Raw genomic sequence first — 22,683 nt, 5'->3', positions numbered from 1 at the left:
ACCATAAGGGTTGTTTGGACTGATACAAGGTGATCACTAGAATTAGTGAGCATCATATATCAGGCCAACTTCTCACACCGACCGCTTCATGTACAGTTTATTTAACTCAGGACGTCGAATCGGGCCGCTGGCCTTCTCGACGCCAAAGAGACCGGTCGTCGATGGAACGAAGTCCATTCAAAAGATGCCCTCTTTGTAATTCCAAATACCCACATATAGATACACACCCTGTATGTAACAAGTGTTTATCTCCGGAACATAATGAAGCCGACTATCTAGCCTGTGCCCAATTTCGATCCAAAAAGACACTTCGGACTTGACGGGCCGCTAGGCTAATCATGCAGAAACCAGCGCCAGAGCCGGAAAATATCTTCGACGACGAAGATCTCGTCGAAGCCGAAGAATCAGATCAACAGTCAGATCAAGATTCAGAACAAAAGGCAGTCGGACCGATAACATCGGCGCCGACAACACAAAGAAGGGACTCTATCCGAAGAAGGTTGTCGAATCGAAACAAAGTCGAAAAACCAATGGCTGCGCAACGACAATCAATCGAGCCGAAGAAGATTGACCCGAAGAAGGCCATCGAGCCAAAACAAAAGGCATTGGTCCGAAATCAAAGGTTCCAACAACGCCACAAGGTCAAAAGGGTACTATCGAAGCGACAAAAAACGTCGAACCGATAAAAACATCTGCTCCAAAGACACAGGCACAACCTAAAAAGACTGTTGTAACATCGATGGCTCTCGGACCAATCAAACTTCCCTTAAGACAAATGCGGTCGACCCAAAGACCGGGATCGAACCAAAACAAGACATTGGGAAAAAAGCCAAGAACTACTGAGCAGAAGATCTTATATTCAGACCCCTCATCAGAAGAACAGTCAAAACTTTACATTGATCCTAATTCTGGCAAAGTCACTCTGTACAAGAGGAAAATCAGACCAGAGACTGATAAAGACTTGTATCATCCCACTCAAAAAGAAAAGGGACTGTGCTACTTCACCTATTCTATTTGAGCCTATAAAGCCAACCATGCCTGACACAGACACATACACCCACACATTCAGATGAAGAGGTGGATTATGAATATAATGAGGAATACAATTACCCAGTAGACCCCAACCAAGACAGTCAACCATGGGCGGACCAAGTAGATCCTGGTGACTCTCAGCCCTTTCCAGATACATCTGCATACCCTGCTAAGCCTTCTTCTACAGAGGATACAGCTGCTTTTAATGCACTAATAGATAGGGCAGCCCTACATCACCATGTAGAGATGCATGCAGACCCCATTGAGGAAGATTTCCTCTTTGACACTTTTGCCACATCAGAAAGATCTGTCAAAACACTACCTATGTTAAAAGGGGTACTTAAACATGCAGGTTACCTATTTAAGGAAACAACTAGGGCACGGGTCATTAAACCCAGAATTGAGAGGAAATACAGGCCAGCACCAGTAGACCCCACATATATTAAGGGACAACTGCCTTTAGATTCTTTAGTAGTATCCAATGCACGTAAACGTGCAAACTCACAAACAACTGGAGAAGCTCCATCTCCTGACAAAGAATCATAGATCTTAGAGGCCTCAGGAAAAAGGGTAGCCGCTCAAGCAGCTAATATATGGTGTATATCTAATACGCAAGCCCTGTTAGCTAGGTACGACAGGGTACACTATGACACCTTAGAGACACTTCTCCAGTATTTACCTGAACCTTACAAGGAACAGGCTGAAGACCTGGTACAGGAGGGAAAGTTAATAACTAACGCCTCCATTAAATGTGCCCTAGACGTGGCAGATACAGCAGCCAGATCAGTTAACACCAGTGTTATGCTCAGGAGACACGCGTGGCTTCGCATTTCAGGTTTCAAAAATGAAGTCCAGTCCACTTTATTAAACCAGCCAGTAAATCCTGACTTTATTTGGTCCAGCTGTAGATACAATACTGGACAAAATGAAAAAAGACAATGAGACGCAAAGTCCATGGGAGCCTTACAATCCCAACAACATAGAGGCTCCTTTCATCGCTCCAATTACAGAGGAGCTGCAAAAGGTAACTCATCACAGCAGACCTCAAGCTACAAAGGGAATGCGTAAACCACCTACAATAAAAACAATAGAGGTGGATACCGCGGCAATAACAAAGGCAGAGGACGGGGGAATAATACCACCAGATCCTCTACCAACACAAAACAGTGACTTCTTAACATTACCCCCAGACCATACAACACCAGTCGGGGGACGATTACAACAGTTCCTACCGGTCTGGCAAAACATCACTACAGACAAGTGGGTAAGGCAAATTATCCAGGATGGCTATTGCCTAGAGCTAACCTCCACACCACCCAACATACCACCAAGACACCGTCCTATGTCTGTAGAACACCTAAACCTATTAAAGCAAGAAGTAATCAGCATGCTACAAAAAGGGGCCATAGAACTAGTACCATTAGAACATCAGGGTACAGGGGTATACTCACTATACTTCCTCATCCCCAAAAAAGACGGGTCTCTCAGACCAATATTGGACCTCAGGCCCCTAAATCAATACATTTTATCAGCATTTTCATATGCTCACTCTACAACAAGTCTTACCACTGCCGCGACAAGGAGACTTCCTCGCAACTTTGGACCTCAAAGACGCATACTTCCATATACCGATACATCCTGCTCACAGGAAATATCTCCGGTTCACAATACAGAATAAACATTACCAATTCAAAGTACTTCCATTTGGTGTAACAGCCCCGAGGGTGTTCACAAAATGCCTTGCGACAGTAGCTGCACATTAGAGAAGACAACATATTCACGTTTATCTGTACCTGGACGACTGGCTAATACAAGCAAAGTCGGCCCAGCATTGTGCCAGCCACATGTCCCGCACCATTCACCTCATGCACAGTCTAGGCTTCACGCTGAACTACCCAAAATCTCATTTTCAGCCGTCCCATGTCCAACAGTACCTGGGAGCAACAATAGATACTCTAGCAGCAAAAGCATACCCAAACGCGCTGCAAGAATCAACAGTATGCAACTGCTGATCCAAAAATTCAAGCCCGAACACTCGCTCTCTGCTAGAGTGTTAATGCAACTCATAGGCATGATGGCTTTGTGCATCTTCATAGTCCCTCACGCAAGGCTACACATGCGTCCGCTACAAGAGTGCTTAGCACGGCAGTGGAACCAGGCTCAAGGACAATTGAAAGACCTAGTATTGGTGACCAGTCGTGCATACAACTCTTCATTGGTGGAATACACAAAACCTTTGCAAGGGACGACCAAGAGCCTGTACCACAGATAGTGTTGACGACTGACGCATCCCTAATAGGATGGGAAGCCCATGTCCTTCAGTACACAGTGCAGGGCCTATGGACAACTCAACAAAAGAAAATGCACATCAACTTGCTAGAGCTAATGGCAATTTTTCTGGCAATAAAAGCGTTCAAAGTACATTCATGCAACAAGGCTGTGTTGATCCGGACGGACAACATGACAGCAATGTACTACATACAGAAACAGGGAGGAACACACTCTCCACAGCTATCACATCTAGCCCAAAGCATGTGGAAGTGGGCCATTCAGAGAAACATTTTTCTCATGGCGGAACACCTCCCAGGCAAGGACAATCAAATAGCGGATCTGCTCAGCAGACACAGCCAACAAATGCACGAGTGGGAGATTCATCCCACAGTGCTACAACCATACTTCAAACAGTGGGGGCAGCCAGAGATAGACCTGTTCGCCACAAAGGAAAACGCAAAATGCCAGTACTTTACCGCCAGGTTTCCACATCCGCAGTCACAGGGCAATGCGATATGGATGAACTGGTCAGGCAAATTTGCGTACGTTTTTCCCCCAGCACAGTTATTACCGCTAGTGGCACGCAAACTACGCCAGCATTCACTGACACTAATCCTGGTCGCTCCAACATGGGCGAGGCAACCATGGTACACAACCTTTCTAGAACTTTCCGTGGTGCCTCATCAAAGGCTGCGGCTAGCACCCACTCTTCTCACTCAGAGCCATGGAAACATACAGCACCCAGATCCGCAACATTTGAACCTGGCGATCTGGCTCCTGAAGTCTTAGAGTTTGGGTACCTAAACTTACCTCCTGACTGTATGAACATTATCAAAGCGGCAAGAAAACGTACTACAAGAGCATGTTACGCTGCAAAGTGGAAGCGTTTTGTCATTTACTGTAATAACAATGACATAAACCCACTAGATGCTTCAACGCAAAATATAATTTGCTATCTTTTGCACCTACATCGTTGCAATCTAGCTTATTCATTTATAAGAATACACTTGGCTGCCATTGCAGCTTATCTTCAAAACAGGCAGCATCCTTCGCTGTTTAGAGTGCCTGCAATTAAAGCATTCATGGAAGGACTCAAACGAATAATCCCCCCAAAACACCCACCTTCACCTGTCTGGAACCTAAACATCGTTTTAACCAGATTAATGGGACCACCATTTGAACCGTTGAATTCCTGTGAATTACAATTTCTAACATGGAAGGTGGCTTTTCTTACAGCGATTACTTCGCTTAGAAGAGTTAGCGAGCTGCAAGCCCTAACTATTCAAGAGCCATTCATCCAAATACATGCAGATAGGGTAGTCCTTAGAACAAACACTAAATTTATGCCAAAAGTGGTATCCCATTTTCATATCAAACAAACGATAGAACTGCCAGTGTTCTTTCCAAATCCACAGTCAGTACCTGAAAGGGCTCTACACACACTAGATGTCAAGAACTCTTCTATATTACATTGATAGAACTAAGGATTTTAGGAAAACTAAACAGTTGTTTGTTGCCTTTTCTCCGCAACACAAGGGCAACCCCATCTCAAAATCTGGGTTAGCCAGATGGATAGTCAAGTGCATTCAAATCTGTTATCTAAAAGCAAAACGCACTTTAACAGTTCCCCCGAGAGCGCATTCTACACGCAAACTAGGGGCATCCATGGCTTTCCTAGGAAACATTCCTCTAGAGGAAATATGTAGAGCAGCCACATGGTCTACCATACATACATTCACAAAACACTACTGTGTAGATGTACATTCCAAACAGCAAGCTGCTGTAGGACAGGCTGTTCTCAAAACACTGTTTCAGACTGCTGCAGCTGGCACAGGTAGCCACCGCTAAGGGAGAGACTGCTATACAGTCCATGCACGGATATGAATTCAGCAGCCCACATGCCTCGAACGGAATATGCTACTTACCAGTATGCATCTGTTCTTGGCGTGTAGGGCTGCTGACATTCATATCGCCCACCCTCCTCCCCGGTGCCTGTCGCAGCTTTAGCATTCATTCTAATTCACATTTTTTTGCATGGACATCTCTTACTGTACCATACTCCATCTCTGCCTCAATAGCGAAAAACAATCTCAGGATGGAAAGGATGCCCATGCGCACTGTAGTCCAGGGGATGAGCCACCTATCTCGTGATACTTCGAAGACTCTTCCAGGACAACACTGTGCAATCATCGGAACCCAACACTAGGCGGCGATCTATGCACAGATATGAATGTCAGCAGCCCTACATGCCAAGAACAGATGCATACTGGTAAGTAGCATATTCCTTCTTACATATATATTGTTAACGAAGATGAGTAACTTGTACGTCAGTAACAGTTGACGTTAGAGGCCATTGAGATGCCAATGCAGCCTTTAATCGACTCCTGTTAGCGTAGGAACAAAATTTATTTAGAAATAATCGCATCATATTTTTATTAGGTAGATCATACCAGGAGCACAGTAAACGCAACCCAAAACACTTCAAAAAATGATCAAATGTAACAATTATTTGAATAGTAAAAATTATTCATAGAGAGGTGTGGCGCCGCTGCAAAGGGGGACTGACACTGGAATCTGGGGATCACGGTTTGATCCCCGGTGCTGGTGGCAGATTAGCCCAGCACCATGTGACTCTGAGCAATAGCTTGCTTAATCTTCCTGACGGCTCCCAGCGTCTGGAGACCTTAATGGGTGATTGTTTGCGCTTTATAAATGTGGATTATTAATATTATTAAACATTTAATAAAATGTTACAGTTAAGCAAAGGAATGAAAGTCTTTACACATTGAATAAAGACAAATAGAAAACACTCAACTGCAATCATAATGATTCAAATTATTAGGTAAGGCAACAAGAAAAACATTGCATGGTGTAATACAGTTTTGTAATGAATCCCACAAGTAACATTAACGAAAAATAGGTGCATTACATACTGAATTGTCTTGCCCTTTATGTTGTAACAAAAGTGTTAAAATATTTTTAGGTCTCTGGTATGTACAAATATTTGTGTAGCATTGGCTGAACTTGAAATGCAGTTTTTGCTTTCCACTGTTGGTGTAATAACTTATGTTTCAAGCCCCACCAAGACATTTTAGTTGTGGATAATTTTTCTTTCAGTTGCGACAGGTGATGATTGTAGGCATAGACTGCTACCATGATAATGCAGCAGGAAAGCGTTCTATCGCGGGATTTGTTGCTAGTCTAAATGCTGGAATGACACGGTAAGATTTGTTTTGTGGAATTCTGGTTCTATTTCATCTTTTGTTTGACTATGCTGCCAATTTTGACTGGAAAACGACATTGTACACTGTTACCCATTTTCAATATCGGTTTAAGCTTTTAGATCTGAAAGAAACTGGTTTGTGTTTGATTCCTTACCTTAGAATATCCCCATGCGACAGACTGGATCCAGAAAGTTTTGCGTAGCAGTACCCCTGCGCGTCGGTAGGCATCGTCAGCGCCTCTGCGTCCGTCGTTGGCGACGGGATGACGTCGTCGGAGTACTTAAACGCCGCCCTCGCGCGCTGTCAGGTTTTTTTTTTCGGCGCCAGCAAGCGCAGATCCGGAAAAAGCAGTACTCGTTAGTCACTTTTTGACCAACTTTTTTTGATCTTTTTGATCCTTTTTCGAGTCATAAGACTATCGGTGCCGGTAGGGATGCCTGGTTTCAAGCCCTGTGCTAATTGCAACCGACTGATGTCGGTTACCGTCTCCCCATCGCCGGTGCTTGTATTGCCTTGGGGCCGACCATGAAGACAAGTCGTGCCCCGACTGCCGGGCCTTGACGTCGAAGGCTAGGCGAGAGCGGTCCCATAAGCGCCTCGAGCTCTGGCAGTCGGCCCGCGCCGTTCACGGTCCAGGTCGAGGAGGAGGTCAAAGGACCGGTCGTGGGGCCACAGTCCTCGGAGCTTGGCGATTCGACGACATTCGTCGGGCGTCAAGCCCTCAGATAAGAGGCACAAGAAGTCAGACGACATCGCTCTTCCGACTCCCCCCCGACGCTCGCGCGATGCAGGTTCGGGAGAATCCGCCGGAGCCGCAGGCGCCGCTGCCAGCCCCATACCCGCCGTTCTCTGGGCTGAACGTGACGCCGGAGGTGATCGATGCCTTCCTCATGGCCATTAGGTCGCTCTTTCCTCCGTCGGGTCCCGCTGTGGCGCCTTCGGGCCACACAGCCCTGACTGGGAGCCCAAGCGGGCCGGGGGCTATGGCCCCGTCGGTGACTTCGGTCCAGATGCAGCAGGGCCCCACTGGATCTGGGTCGCCGCTGGTCGACCTTACGACCCTTCCACCGGTGCCGACCCCCGGGTGTGTGTCTCCCCCTCCCCCAACGCCATCTCCGGATGACGTTGTCCTCGGTCCGGATCCGGCGTCGGACAAAAGTCACTAGACGCTGCATTCGATGCAGAGAGAAGAAAAATTCTTCTATGGTCCGGCCCTATCCTTTGCACCCGTCTATCAGGAGATGGGAGACGAGGAGGATTGGGAGGGGTCTGAGGACCCTCTGGCACAGGAGTGCCAGACGTATCAGAACTGGGCAGTTGATCGAGGGGAGGCCAGTGGTTTAAAAACTTCGCCCGGCTTCGGCTATGGAGGAGGGGGCTGCTTACAATGCGGTGCTGACGAGGGCGGCTAAGGCCTTGGGTCTTTAGCTCCCAGTCGCGGCTGTGAGGACTAACCTCACTGAGGTCCTTAAACCGCAGGCAAGCTCTTCGGAGCCTCTACTGCCATTTAATGAGGCCCTTACTGACGTTCTGTTGGGCACTTGGTCCTGGCCCGCTACAGGTCCCCCTGTAGATCGGAACGTGGCCAGGCGCCACCGCCAGGCCCCGGATGACCCTGGCTGTCTGTCCACCCACCCCACCGAGAGCCTGGTTATCCAGGCCCCTGGTTATCCATGCCTCTGGTTATCCAGGCCTCTAACTCCCAGATTGCATTCCCGACTGCTCCACCTGATCGGGAATCCAAAAGGTATGAACAGTTCGATAAGAAGCTGTTCTCCTCACTTATTTTGGGGTTGCAGTCGTTCAACACCTCTTGCCCTTTGGGCTGTTATACCCACTCTGTGGGGCACGGTCGCGGATGTACTGCCAGCTTGCCTGGAGGAGGCCCGGGTCAAAGTCGCTCAAGCCCTTGCGGAAGGGTGGGATGCAGCACAGTACTCTATCCGATGTGGGCTGGATACCACGGACTTGCTGGGCAGGGCGATTTCCACGACGGTGGCGGCTGATGTCCAGAATTCGCCTCTTTGGTGACAAAGCAGACGGTGCGCTTAAGTGATTAAAGGACTCCAGTGCTACCGCCAAGTCTTTGGGCCACGCCAGCAAACTTCTGCATTTCGTGGCCAAGGAATGGGTGCCCCCTCACATCCTGCCAGTCACGGGCCGCAGACTAACATCCAGCGCGGCGGCGGATGTGGTAACCGCCGTGGCCGTGCCAAGAGACAGCGGCGAGACCAGTCCACATCCACCCCCGCAGCATCCGCCTCGAAGCCTTCCTAGTCCGAGCTTTCAGGCCCATTCGACGCCATTGGGGAGGGCAGGGTTCGCCATCACTTAGGACAGGTGGGTGCTGTATATCGTCCGAAGGGGCTACTCCCTTCCCTCTCAAGCGACCCCTCCAGCCATGCCACCCCAGTACCCACTTCTGCAAGAGGAAGTTATGGCCCTCTTGGCCAAGGGGGCCATCGAGCGCGTTCCTGGGCCAGAAGTAGAGTGTGGTTGTTACTCCCACTTCTTTCTGGTACCCAAGAAGGGCAAAGGGGGCCTACGCCCTATCTTGGACTTGTGGAACGTCAACGGCTTCCTCCGGAAGGAGAAGTTCAAGATGCTGACTTTGGCTCAGGTCTTAGCTGTCCTAGACCCAGAAGACTGGATCGTAGCGTTGGACTTGCAGGACGCATCTTTTCACATCCCCATCCTGCCGGCCCACCGGCGTTACCTGCGGTTCACGGTAGGCCGCGAGCACTTCCAGTTTACCATGCTCCCCTTCGGCCTTACCAGCGCCCCTCGGGTGTTAACGAAAGTGATGGCAGTGGTCGCAGCTCATCTGCGCAGATTAGGAGTGTCAGTCTTCCCCTCTATCGACGACTGGTTGTTGAAGACGGGCTCGCCCATGAAAGTAGTCAGCCACCTCTAGAATACGGCCGACCTCCTGCACTTGCTGCGGTTCTCCATCAATGTGCCCAAGTCATACCTGTGTCCCTCTCAGAAGCTCCTATTCATCGGAGCGGTTCTGAACTCTGCGCAGTTTCGGGTTTATCCTCCCGATCAGCGGGTTTGGGATATTCAGGCTCTGATTCCGATCTTTCAGCCTTTATCCCGAGTCTCGGTCAGGTTGACGCTGCGGCTTCTGGGGCTGATGGCCTCCTGCATCCTTCTCGTGCATCATGCCAGGCGGCGGATGCGGGCTCTGCAGTGAGACCTGAAGTTTCGGTGGGCCTGGCATCAGGGCAACCTGTCCGACCACGTCCTGATCTTGGAGGGCACTGCGAGACAGTTGCATTGGTGGCTCACAGACCGCGATTGGGTCAGCGGCAGATTCCTCTCCCTACCCCAACCGGAGCACGTAGTGGTGACAGATGCGTCTCTCCTGGGCTGGGGGGGTCACATGGGAGAGGCGGAGATCGGAGGCCTCTGGTCGAGTCCGGGCTCCATATCAACCTTCAGGAGCTGTGGGCGATCGGACTTGCGCTGAAGGCATTCCTTCCCTCTGTCCTGGGAAGTGTAGTGCAGGTGTTCATGGACAACACCACCGCCATGTGGTACTGCAACAAATAGGGTGGGGTGGTGTAGGAAGGTGGATATCTGACTATATGGTTACCCCAACTTTTTGCCAATTTTTTAGCTGTTTTTTTACTTAGTTGGCCTAGGATCCTGCTATTCAGGGCCCCAGGCTATCTGCTCTCTCTGTAAAATGGACTCCATGTACTTTAGGTACATACCTAATTGGGATTGGGTCACCTTTGTGAGCCCCTGTATAGTGTACCATAGGTACCTAGGGCATAGGGGCATCCAAGGCCTACTAGGGGCTGCAGCATGAATTATGCCACCCCTAACTGGCCATCCAAACTGACACCACAGGCTGATCATTCGGCTTGGGCAAGGTCGTGTAATCACCCCTTGCTTAGATATAGTATTCCTATATCTACCCGTGTATGTAGACACATATATACCTATGAGTCACTCCTATAGCAGGCCATGACAATCCTGAAGGCAGAGTGCTTGGTTTTATGTGAGATGGTGCTCTAGCATGAGCTGAGCCTGTCTGCAGCTTTCGGAACCATGTCCTTATAGCTGCTCTATGATATAGCCATACCATATACTCTTAAGTGCATTATAATCCTCGCGGTTAATGCTCACTCTGGTTTGGCTTTATCAAAACATGTTGTGTAAGGTGTCAAACACTTTTAAATACCACCCCCCCCCCCCCCCCCCCCCCCCCCCCCCCCCGCCAGTCTTGGCGGCGAGGGTGGCATTCCACCCTTATAGAGGGAGAAGACTGCTTTACCCCCGGTTAAAGTTAAACAGAGCCTCAGCATCACAAAATGGATGCTGCTGCCACAGACCTGCTGCTGCTGGACAAAACTCCGGCAGGGGAGGCCTGGACAATAGGTTTCCTGTCGAAGGAGGTGCTAGCACCACCCCAGACAGCCTGTAGTGGATTGGGGCAGTGTGGGTTCAATGGAAAGATGCTTTTCCAGACACTGCTTGGGGTACACAAGGTGGCTCCATGCATAGCCCGGTTCAAACCAGTTGCTGGGGCACTCGAGCCCCAGCGCGAAACTGGACAAAGAGAAAGGGGTGTAACCACCTCCTTCTCAGGTTCCATCTATAGGAGGAACCTAGCAGGTAATCCAGCCCCTTAGTTTAGTATAAAGATAGGAACTGTGTCTAGAGACATTAGATTATCCTGGAAAGAAACTCTGAAACGAACTCTTGGACCTTCGACGTTCCATATCGACTGAAGACATCTCCCTAGTGGTCAAAGAATGACCACCCTGTGCAAACAGTCACCATCAGCAACTTGCCGGTTTGCTTTGTCGACGCTCCCGCCAGAACCCGAATATTTAGCGACTCAGGAACTGGACTTCCAGACTTCTCTGACTCCGACCCACATCCAGAGCAAAGCTGAGACCCGTGGCGGACACGAGAGACGTGGGACCGGACATCCTGGACTACCTGCTTTTTGATACTTGTGCAGCTTCTGAGGTACCCTCGAAGTTGTGCATTGGGGTTTGAGAAGCCCCAGACCCGAGCTGCATTTTCACCGAAGCTCAGCCCTCCACACTCCACGAGTGAGTGCCGTGTGGGGCCTGCGCCTGCATTTCAGCTCGTAGCGTCTTCGCGGTTGCTAGCCCGTTGGCTAGTGAGCCCTCTGATGACTTCTTTGTGAAACACTGCTTGCCTGGTTGCTCCGGGCTTGCTCCAGCTTCCGTGTGATGGAGAAGCTCCCCAGACCTTGCTGGTCTGAACTGAAGCCAATCTGCCCATCCTGCGTGGATTGCGTTTGCCAAGGTTTGTTGGGTCCAATCCGGATACCAACACCGCCAACAGCTAGATCCTTCGTGGGACAGCTCGACTCCAGCTCCTGGTAGTCGTCGATGCCTCCTGGTCCTCTTGGCTGCAGAGACAAGCTTGATCTCCTCACCTGATTGCATCTGATTACTTCCTGGTCACTGGCTAGTCATCCAGACTCTGTCACCTCTGCTATCTGAAAGAGACACGTTAGTGATAGATTCCTTACCTTATAATATCCCCAGGCGTCAGACTGGATCCTGACATTTTTGCGTAGCAATACCCCTGCGCGTCTGTCAGCGTCGTTGTAGGAGAGTAGGGTCTGCAATCCTATGATCACCCAGATTTTTTTGCTTTTGTTTCACTGGTTTACGACTTACCCTGGCTGTGGGCCTGCCAATCAGACCCACAGCCTAGCTGTTCTCTCACTAAATTGACATGTGTACCTTAGGTGCATTATCCAATTGGAACTGGGCCACCTTATCAGACCCTGTAACTCAGGGCATAGGTGTACCCAGGGCCTGCCAGGGGCTGAAGCATGTAGTTCGAGGCATGTGGGCTGCTAAATTCATATCTTAGCATTAGATCGCCACCTAGTGTTGGGTCCGGATGATCGCACATTGTTGTCCTGGAAGAGTCTTCGAAGTATCCTGAGATGGGTGGCTCCTCCCCTGGACTACAGTGCGCATGGGCATCGGCTCCATCCCCAGATTGTTTTTTTCCGCCATTGGGTTCGGATGCGGTCTCGACGTCTCTCCGTCGGAACCGATTAAACATCTTTTTTTTTTACGGCCAAAAGGCTTTGGGTTCTTTACGTCGGTATTGTTTGCGTACGGTCTCGAGTTCTTCCGTCTCTCGGAGCCGGAATCACCGGAGTTTTACTACTCTTCGGACATCGAGGCCTTCTCATCGCGACTCGACTAAGTTCCCAGCATGGAGCGGAGTCCGTTTAAACTCTGCCCGCTCTGTGGGTCCAAATACCCACATATAGACGTACACCCGGTCTGTAATAAGTGCCTTTCGCCAGACCATGACGAAGGAAGTTGCCGGGCCTGTGCGAAGTTCAGGTCGAAGAAAACTCTTACGATTCGGCGCGCAGTGCGCCTCGTGGCCAATCAGGCGGCCCCGGATCCAGATAACATCTTCGGCGATCAAGAAGAGGAGGACCAGAGCCATCATCTTCAAATCTCCCCGCCTGAGACGGAGGTCGAGGCTGATCCGGAATATGACGACGACGGAGTCGTGGGTCAAGGCCTTGAATACGTCGACGAGGTAGGGGACGACGTTATGGTTTATGGGGCCGAGGAAGATAGCTCAGGGGACGAGCTATGCCCCGAAGTTGATGAACATCAGGAAAGGGTCGCGGGATCGCCTGTCGGCCTTACCCAAGACCCTGTAGCGCAAGCCACGGCCCCGCCTGTCGGCCCGGCCACGGACATACTTGCTGCGCCGAGGGTTTCGAAACCGAAACTGAAAGCAACGGTCTCGACTACTCCTAAAATGGCCGACCCGAAACCGAAACCGAAAGTTAAGGACTCAATCGTCCCTAAGATGGCGGTCGCAACGGCAAGAACAAATAAACCAGCGACCTCATCGACTCCGTCGACCTCCGGTCCGCAGAAGTCGAAGAAACACGGCGATTCCACAGGGTCGAAATCGGCGCCGGAGGAGAAATCCTCTAAGAAGGGTGGCACGCACAAGACAAGCAAGCCTGCCAAGACAACGGACACAGCCCCGGCTCCGACGGGGACATCTGCGCATCGCTCCAGGGACTCGGGGCCGTCCATCCCTCCAAAAGACCAACGGAACGTCGCATCCGAAGGCAAGGCCACCTCGTCGGTGCCAAAGACATCGGTCACCGACGCATCTCTCGTGGCTGCTTCACTACAGAGGATTAAAGACAAGGTTTTTTCTTCGTCGACGCCTACGCCATCGACGCAGAAGGCGGCAGACGTCCCGGTCAAACCGGCAAGTAAGCTCCTCTTCCTTCTACCGCCAAAAGTGGTGCCGAAGGCCTTTTCCACGAAATCGACGCCGAAGAAGTCGGAATCTTCTACGGCAGGGACATCTTCGGGTCAACTGCTCGACCCTGAAGAGGATTCAGAGTGTTTCATAGACGCGGACACGGGGAAGTTGACCCTTTATAAAAGGAAGATCACTTCGCAGCCGGTGGAATCCTACGTCATTCCCCTAAAGAAGAAAAAGTTTCCACAGGACGCCTCAGGCCTCATGGAACCTATCCAGCCTCCTCTGGGAAGGAGCCCAACACCGTCTCCAGACCACTCTGAAAGCGAGGGCTATGCTGAAGATGAACAATACACGTTCCCAGTCAATGAACCTGATGCACAGCCAGATTCTTATTATGGCATTGGGGACCAAGGCACCCAAGATGTGGGGCAAGACCCACAGACTTTCAGTACACGTGCATCCCCTACAGAGGATTCTGCAGGTTTTCATGCACTCATTGAGAGGGCAGCTGCTAATCATGATGTGGACATGCATGCTGACCCAGTTGAGGAGGACTTTCTATTCGACACATTTTCAGTTTCGGAAAGAAATGTAAAGACCCTGCCTATGCTCAAAGGGGTCCTCAAGCATGCTGCGGACATCTTTAAAGAGCCTACCAGGGCGAGGGTGGTCAACCCACGTATTGAAAAAAAGTACAGACCAGCGCCTGCAGACCCTGCATACATTCGAGGACAGTTGCCCCTTGACTCCTTGGTGGTAGCAAACGCACGCAAGAGGGCCAACTCCCAAACAACGGGTGAAGCTCCTCCCCCGGATAAGGAGTCCAAAGTGCTAGAGGCAGGAGGCAAAAGAGTGGCTGCACAGGCTGCCAATTTCTGGCGTATTGCAAATACACAGGCACTACTGGCACGGTATGATAGATCACATTACGACACACTAGAGCAGATTGTAGAACACCTGCCTCCGCAGTTTCAAGAGGGCACCAAAATGATTATACAAGAAGGACAACTGATTTCCAACGCGGCCATAAAGTGCGCACTTGATGTCGCGGACACAGCCGCTAGGGCCATTAACACCAGTGTCATGCTCAGAAGACAGGCTTGGCTCCGCATATCGGGGTTCAAACCTGACATTCAAACAACCATACTTAATCAACCAGTCAATCCTGATAGACTGTTTGGTCCAGATGTTGACACCACCCTGGAAAAGATTAAAAAGGACACTGAAACCGCTAAATCGATGGGGGCCCTACAATCTCAGCAGTTTCGTGGCAATAATTTTCGTCGCTCAGGTGCACGTGGGGTCACCAGAGGACAGATGGGTCAACAGTCACAGTTCCCTAGAGGTGGAGCACAGTCCTCGTACCCCAAACAAAACAAGAGGGGCTACAGGGGAAACAGCAACAAAGGACGTGGCAAAGGAGGCAACAATTCACGCTCCTCTGCCCCGAGCAACCAGTGACTCTCTGTCACTGCCCCCCGACCATTTAACACCTGTCGGGGGGAGAATACAGCAGTTCCTGCCCGTCTGGATCAACATCACCACAGACAGGTGGGTGCGACAGCTTATCCAGTACGGTTATTGTCTAGAGTTAAAGTCCACTCCACCCAACATTCCACCAAGGCAAAGACCTATGTCCGCAGAGCACTTGCACTTATTGCAGCAAGAAGTGTTGGTGATGCTGCAAAAAGGGGCAATCGAGCTCGTGCCAGTGGGGGAGGAAGGCACAGGGGTTTATTCCCTGTACTTCCTCATTCCAAAAAAGGACGGATCTCTCAGACCAATTCTGGATCTCCGTCCCCTCAATCTGTACATACTGTCAGAGCATTTCCACATGCTTACACTGCAACAGATTCTTCCTATGTTGAACAAAGGAGACTTCTTAGCAACCTTAGATCTCAAGGATGCTTATTTCCACATTCCGCTACATCCGTCCCACAGAAAGTACCTCAGGTTTACTATCCAGGGCACGCATTATCAGTTCAAAGTCCTACCCTTCGGAGTCACAACTGCCCCAAGGGTGTTTACCAAGTGTCTGGCGACAGTAGCAGCGCACCTCAGGAGGCAGAACATCCATGTCTATCCCTACCTCGACGACTGGCTCGTTCAAGCCAGGTCGGAACAGCAGTGCGCCGCGGACATGTCGACTACCATTCACCTCCTTCACGACCTGGGTTTCTCGTTGAATTACCCAAAGTCACACCTTCAGCCGGCACACGTCCGGCAGTTTCTGGGTGCGACAATCAATACCCTGACAGCCTCGGCACAACCAAACCAGGTCAGGATAGACGGCATACAGTCTTTAATCCAGAAGTTCAGACCGGGACACTCACTTCCAGCAGGAGTGTTCATGCAGTTGATAGGCATGATGGCCTCCTGCGTCTTCATAGTCCCTCACGCACGGTTGCATATGCGCCCGCTCCAGGAGTGCTTAGCAAATCAGTGGACACAGGCTCAGGGACAATTAACAGACCTAGTGTTGGTTACCAGTCGGGCATACAACTCTCTGCATTGGTGGACTCCACACAACCTTTGCAAGGGCCGACTGTTCCAGGAGCCAGTGCCACAAGTTATCCTGACGACGGACGCATCTCTCCAGGGATGGGGAGCACACCTGCTCACTTACACAGTGCAGGGACTATGGACGACGCAGCAACAGAAGATGCACATCAACTATCTAGAACTGATGGCGATCTTCATGGCACTCAAGTCCTTCATTGTACATCTGTGCAACAAAGTGGTGTTAGTCCGGACGGACAACATGACCGCGATGTACTACATCCAAAAGCAGGGGGGCACCCACTCACCACAGCTGTCTCACCTGGCTCAGAGCATGTGGAAGTGGGCCATTCAGAGGAACATCTTCCTCATGGCAGAACACCTCCCGGGGAAGGACAATCAGATGGCGGATCTGCTCAGCAGATACAGTCATCAAATGCACGAGTGGGAGATACATCCATCGGTACTCCAGCCGTACTTCCAAAGGTGGGGGCGTCCAGACATAGACCTGTTCGCCACAAGGGAGAACGCAAAATGCCAAAGCTTCGCCGCCAGGTTCCCACACCCCCAATCGCAGGGCAATGCGATATGGATGAACTGGTCAGGCAAATTTGCTTACGCTTTTCCCCCGACACCCCTGATACCACTGGTGGCGAGGAAACTACGGCAACACTCCATGACACTCATCCTAGTTGCTCCAACGTGGGCGCGCCAAGCATGGTACACCACGTTCCTCGAACTCTCAGTGGTCCCGCATCAAAGACTGCGCCTCACGCCCAGGCTTCTGACGCAGAACCATGGAGAAATTCAGCATCCAGATCCGCAACAGCTCAACCTAGCGATCTGGCTCCTGAAGTCTTAGAGTTTGGGTACCTGAACCTACCTCCTGAATGCATGAACATCATCAAGGAGGCGAGGAAGCCGTCAACCAGAGCATGCTATGCCGCAAAATGGAAGCGTTTTGTCATTTACTGTGCAGACAATGACATAAACCCGCTAGATGCATCTATCCCTAACATCATTTGCTATCTGTTACACCTTTATAAGTGCAAACTAGCGTTCACTTCTATTCGGATACATCTATCCGCCATCGCAGCTTACCTTCAAAATAGGCAGCATCTCTCAGTCTTCAGGGTGCCGGCCATTAAAGCGTTTCTGGAAGGCCTGAAGCGAGTCATTCCCCCAAGAACACCGCCAGCTCCCGTGTGGAACCTCAATGTGGTCCTCACAAGACTGATGGGACCACCGTTTGAGCCAATGCACTCGTGCGAACTGCAATTCCTAACGTGGAAAGTTGCTTTCCTAATTGCCATTACGTCACTAAGACGAGTAAGTGAGTTGCAAGCACTCACGATACAAGAGCCATTCATCCAGATTCATCCAAATAGGGTAGTGCTACGCACTAACCCCAAATTCCTTCCAAAGGTGGTGTCACATTTTCATCTCAACCAAACTATCGATTTGCCTGCATTCTTCCAGAACCCACAAACAGTGGCGGAAAGGATGCTCCATACGTTAGACGTACGGAGGGCATTGATGTACTACATAGACAGGACACAACACTTTAGGAAGACAAAACAACTCTTTGTTGCCTTCTCACCACAACACAAAGGCAACCCAATTTCCAAAGCAGGAATAGCCAGATGGATTGTTAAGTGCATTCAAATCTGTTATCATAAAGCCAAGCGCACTTTAACAATACCCCCAAAGGCACACTCCACACGCAAGTTGGGGGCATCCATGGCTTTCCTTGGAAACATTCCTCTAGAGGACATTTGCAGAGCAGCCACGTGGATTACACCACATACCTTTACAAAACACTACTGTGTTGATGTACATTCCAAACAGCAAGCGGCTGTAGGACAGGCTGTTCTCAAGACGCTTTTTCAGGTTTCTGCAGCTGGCACGGGCAACCGCCGCTGATGGAGGGACTGCTATGTATTCTATGCTAAGATATGAATTTAGCAGCCCACATGCCTCGAACTGAATATGCTACTTACCAGTATGCATCTGTTCTTGGCATGTAGGGCTGCTAACATTCATATCGCCCACCCTCCTCCCCGGTGCCTGTCGCAGCTGCAGATATACTATTGTATTCAATCATTAGCATGGACATCCTTTACACTTTTCACTCCATCCTCTGCCACAATGGCGAAAAACAATCTGGGGATGGAGCCGATGCCCATGCGCACTGTAGTCCAGGGGAGGAGCCACCCATCTCAGGATACTTCGAAGACTCTTCCAGGACAACAATGTGCGATCATCCGGACCCAACACTAGGTGGCGATCTAATGCTAAGATATGAATGTTAGCAGCCCTACATGCCAAGAACAGATGCATACTGGTAAGTAGCATATTCATTATGCCACCCCTGGATGGCCATCTAAATCTGACACAACTGGCTGCACTACAGCTGGGGCAAGGTGGTGTAATCACCCTTTGCTTTAGAGATAGTATACCTATATCTAACCCTAAAAATGGACACACAGATTCCTATCAGTCACTCTTATGGCAGGCCTTGACAATCCTGAAGGCAGAGTGCTTGGAATCACGTGAGATGGTGCTCTGGCTTGAGCTGAGCCCGTTTGCAGCTTGCGGAACCAAGTCCTAATAGCTGTTCCATGATAACGCATACCATATACTCTTAAGTGCATTATAATCCTCGCGGTTAAATGCTATCTTTGGTATTGCTTTATCAAAACATGTCGAGTAAGGTGTCATACGAATTGGAATACTAACCCCTCGCCAATTCTGGCGACGGGGTTAGCATTCCACCCTTCTAGAGGGACACAACATGTATGTAACTGTGAACCCCGGTTAAAGTTAAACGAAGCCTCAGCTCCACAAAATGGATGCTGCCAGCACAGACACGAGTTTGACCTCCTGATGCTGGGAGTCCTTCCAGCGAGGAGAGCTTGGATAAAGGGTTTCCTGTCAGGGGCGGTGCTAGCACCATCCCAGACAGGGTTTTGTGTATCCTGGGTAGGCAGGGCTTTACAGGAAGGTGACTGCTGAGTGGCACCCCGGTGCTCACTATGCATCTGCCGGCTAGAACCAGTTCCAGGGGCACACCTACGAAAGGACTTCAAGATTTCTTCTTCAAGATTCTCCCTTGTGACTAAGGAGTAGTCACCCTGTATCCGCAGGCACCATCTTAAGAACACTGCGGTTTGCTGCAAGTCCTTCCTCCGGAATCCGACTGCCCAGCTCGACGAGAACCGGCTTCCCTGGCACCTCTGACCTCTACCCACCTCTACAGCTAAGCTGAGAACCGTGGGTGCGACGAGACCTCGAGGGACCGGCCATCTTCAAGACTGCACGACTTCTTTCCAGCACGACCGCCGAGGGATCCTCTGGTGAGTGCTTTGGGGTCCGAGAAGCGCCGACCCTGAGCAGCTCCAGCACCGAAGTTCAGCCTCCCAGCATCTCCACGATCTTCGTGGGGCCCTTCTGCTTTTTGCTGCTCACCGCGTTGTTTGGCTACTAGCCCGCTGGCTTGTGGCCTTCTTAACGACGCCCGACGACATCACTGCCCCTGGTCTGGTTGCTCCAGACTGGCCCTTGCCTCCCTTCCAAAAGAGGAGCACCCCGGACCCTCCTGGTCCACTCAAGACGCCATTTTAGGTCCACTGCGTGGGCTTGAATTAGCCAAGACTTGTTGCCCCAATCCTGGGTCCAGCGACGTCGACAGCTTCATCCATCGTGGGACAGCTCGCACCTCCATCCTGGTCGCCGACAACGCCTCCTGGTCCGTGAGATCTGCAGAGCACCGCGTCCCCCACTCACCTAGTCGAGGTGACTACCATCCGGTGCCCTCCTGGTGCCACCTGACTACTGGCTAGTAGTCACGAACTTGGTCCCCTCTGCTTTCAGGTGTCATCTATCTTCAAGATCCAGGCTTGGATCACTTCGAACTCTCTTCACTGGTCGCCTGCCAGCAACTACTTTCTTCAGGCTCCTGGTTCGTCTACGAGGATTCCCGACGTCTTTTGAGAAATATGCAGCTGCAGCCCCTGGGCTAGGTAACTTCGGCATTTCGGTGCCCCAGCATAGCCTCCCTATCCAAAGGTCAGGATCCGCTTTCGTTTTCCTCCTACCAGGTCGGGTTCGCCAGAGAACACTAACTTTGTGAAATCTAGCTACCATAGACTTTGTCCCGCATCCCGCGTGAGAGTGCACCCTCTGCACCCTAGTCCCCTAGGCCTCCTACTAGTAATCTGAAGATTCAGTAACATAGTCCTAGCGATTCCAAAGCCTATTAGTACAGTACTTACCTGCTAGTAATTTCGCATTCCACTTCCATAGTATATGGTTTGTCGTGCCCCTCGGGCATTTGTGTAAATTGTGCTAACTTAAGTATTTTCGTAAGAGTTTTGTTGTGTGCTTAGTACCCTGTCCTCATAAAGAGTACAGGGCTGTTGTGACTTAAATAAATACACTGTTTATTTTCATAACACGTGTGTGGTGTCCTTTCACTTGTTGTTTAAGGGGTATATGTGATGGTATAACAGCTGGCTTAACACGCCCTCTAGAGTTTAGCCCGAAGACTGCTCGTATCCACGCTACTAGGATAGCTGGTCTATAAGGTTGACTTACAACCAATCACCATAAGGGTTGTTTGGACTCACTAGAATAGTGAACATTATATATCAGGCCAACTTCTCACATTGGTGAGCAGCGGTTGGGATTTGAGCTTGCTGTTGTTTTACCACACGTATCCTAGGAATATCTTGTGAAAGATCACATAAGTACTTCAGGTACATATAACTTAGCTTAGAATACTCTGAGTTCTACTGAACCAGCTGTTGTAGCTCCTCAAGGCTTAGCACACCTTGGCTGCAACTCTTAGCAAGGGATCAGTAGGTATACATATAGTGTAGGTAGGTGCATCACTTACACCACACTAGAATCAGCATGTCAGACAAAGGAAGAAACACTGAGTCTCCCCTTGTGTCAGTAGACCCTCCACAGGTCACTTCCAGATATGCTGCTCTTAGCTTCCAGGAGATGAGACAAGTGTGTACCTCCAGGAAACTAAGACAGGGGTCTAACCCCACAATTCCTTTTCTGATTGGTCTCTTAGAGACTTATGATGCTAGGAGGGCTGGTAACACAGAACCTTCTCATCCAGATGGGAACATGCCCCCTTGAGGGAACCTCAGGTGACCCTGACCTTATCCATCTCTCTGCAGAAGGTGAAGAGGAGGATGAGGATCTAGAGCCATCTGAGGACGAGGCAGACAAAGGTCCAGTAGTAGTTAGCCAGCTAACTAGGGACAACTTAAGCAGGCATGAGAATGGTACTAGGAGACCCCTGGGGCCCCTCTCAGGCCAGCTTAACATTGGGAATGGACAAGTTAGGTCTCTATCAAGAGGCTCTAGCAGATCCATTCGAACCAATGGCTCTCAGACCTCTGCTCAGAGGAGGATGACATCCCCTCAGAGGAGAGTCTATGAAGCTAAAGAAAGGGAAGTCAATCTGAGGATTGAAAGGGAAGAACTTGCCCTGGCCAAAGAGAGACTTGCCTTTGCTAGAGAGCAAAAGTTAAGTGGACATGATTCCACTGGTGGCAGCATTCCCCCAAAGGAAAACAGGAGTTTAGACACTAGACACCTGAGTAAAATAGTGCCCCCCTTTAAGCAAGGGGAAGATATCCACAAATGGATTACTGCTTTGGAGAGGGCTTGCACTGTACAGTGTGTCCCCCAGAGTCAGTGGGCAGCTATCCTGTGGCTCTCCTTTGAAGGTAAAGGTAGAGACAAGCTCCTCACTACTAGAGCTGAGGATGCTAATGATTACCAAGTCCTGAAAAATACACTGATTGGTGGGTTTGGCCTAACCACTGAGCAGTACAGGTTGCTGTTCAGGGATACCCAGAAAACTCAGTCTCAGGACTGGTCTGACTTTGTAGATTGTGCCACTAAGGCTTTGGAGGGCGGGTTGCTGGGCAGTAAGGTTACTGATTACACAGGATTGTATAATTTGATCATGAGAGAACAAATTTTAAACAATTGTCAGAACCAGTTGTTGCATCAGCATCTTGTTGACTCAGATCTGACCTCTCCCCAAGAATTGGGAAAGAAGGCAGACAGATGGGTCAGAACAAGAGTTGAGCAGAACCAGGGCCAGAATCAAGGTGGTCAGAAGAAAGCAGACCAGAAGGGTAAGGATTCTAAAGGTGAACAAAATGACCAGAAGTCTTCAACAGGTCCCCAACAACCCAAAGAGGGTGGGGGTCAGGCTTCCCAGAAAAAGAAGAATCAAGAAGGCTAATCTAAAAGGTGGTGCCAGTACTGTAAGAGTAAAACTCACTGGTTTAGTGAGTGCACCAAGAAAGGAGGGCAGACTCCTGCTACTGCAGCCCCTAAGGCACCTGTGCCCCCTAGTACAGCCAGC

At 50.2% G+C, this 22,683-nt stretch overlaps 1 protein-coding gene across 1 annotated transcript in view; it reads left to right on the top strand.

The window, feature by feature from the left end:
- Positions 1-22,683, top strand: part of PIWIL1 (piwi like RNA-mediated gene silencing 1) — a 1,696,151-nt gene that overhangs the window by 1,340,512 nt on the left and 332,956 nt on the right. Inside the window, exon 16 of the mRNA XM_086942674.1 lies at positions 6,421-6,524. Within this exon, the coding sequence (XP_086798800.1) occupies positions 6,421-6,524 (104 nt within the window). The remainder of the gene's footprint in view (positions 1-6,420; positions 6,525-22,683) is intronic.

Source organism: Lissotriton vulgaris, chromosome 11 (assembly GCF_964263255.1).
Source record: "Lissotriton vulgaris chromosome 11, aLisVul1.2, whole genome shotgun sequence".
Lineage (NCBI taxonomy): Eukaryota > Metazoa > Chordata > Amphibia > Caudata > Salamandridae > Lissotriton > Lissotriton vulgaris.
This window is presented reverse-complemented; position numbering and strand designations above follow the sequence as displayed.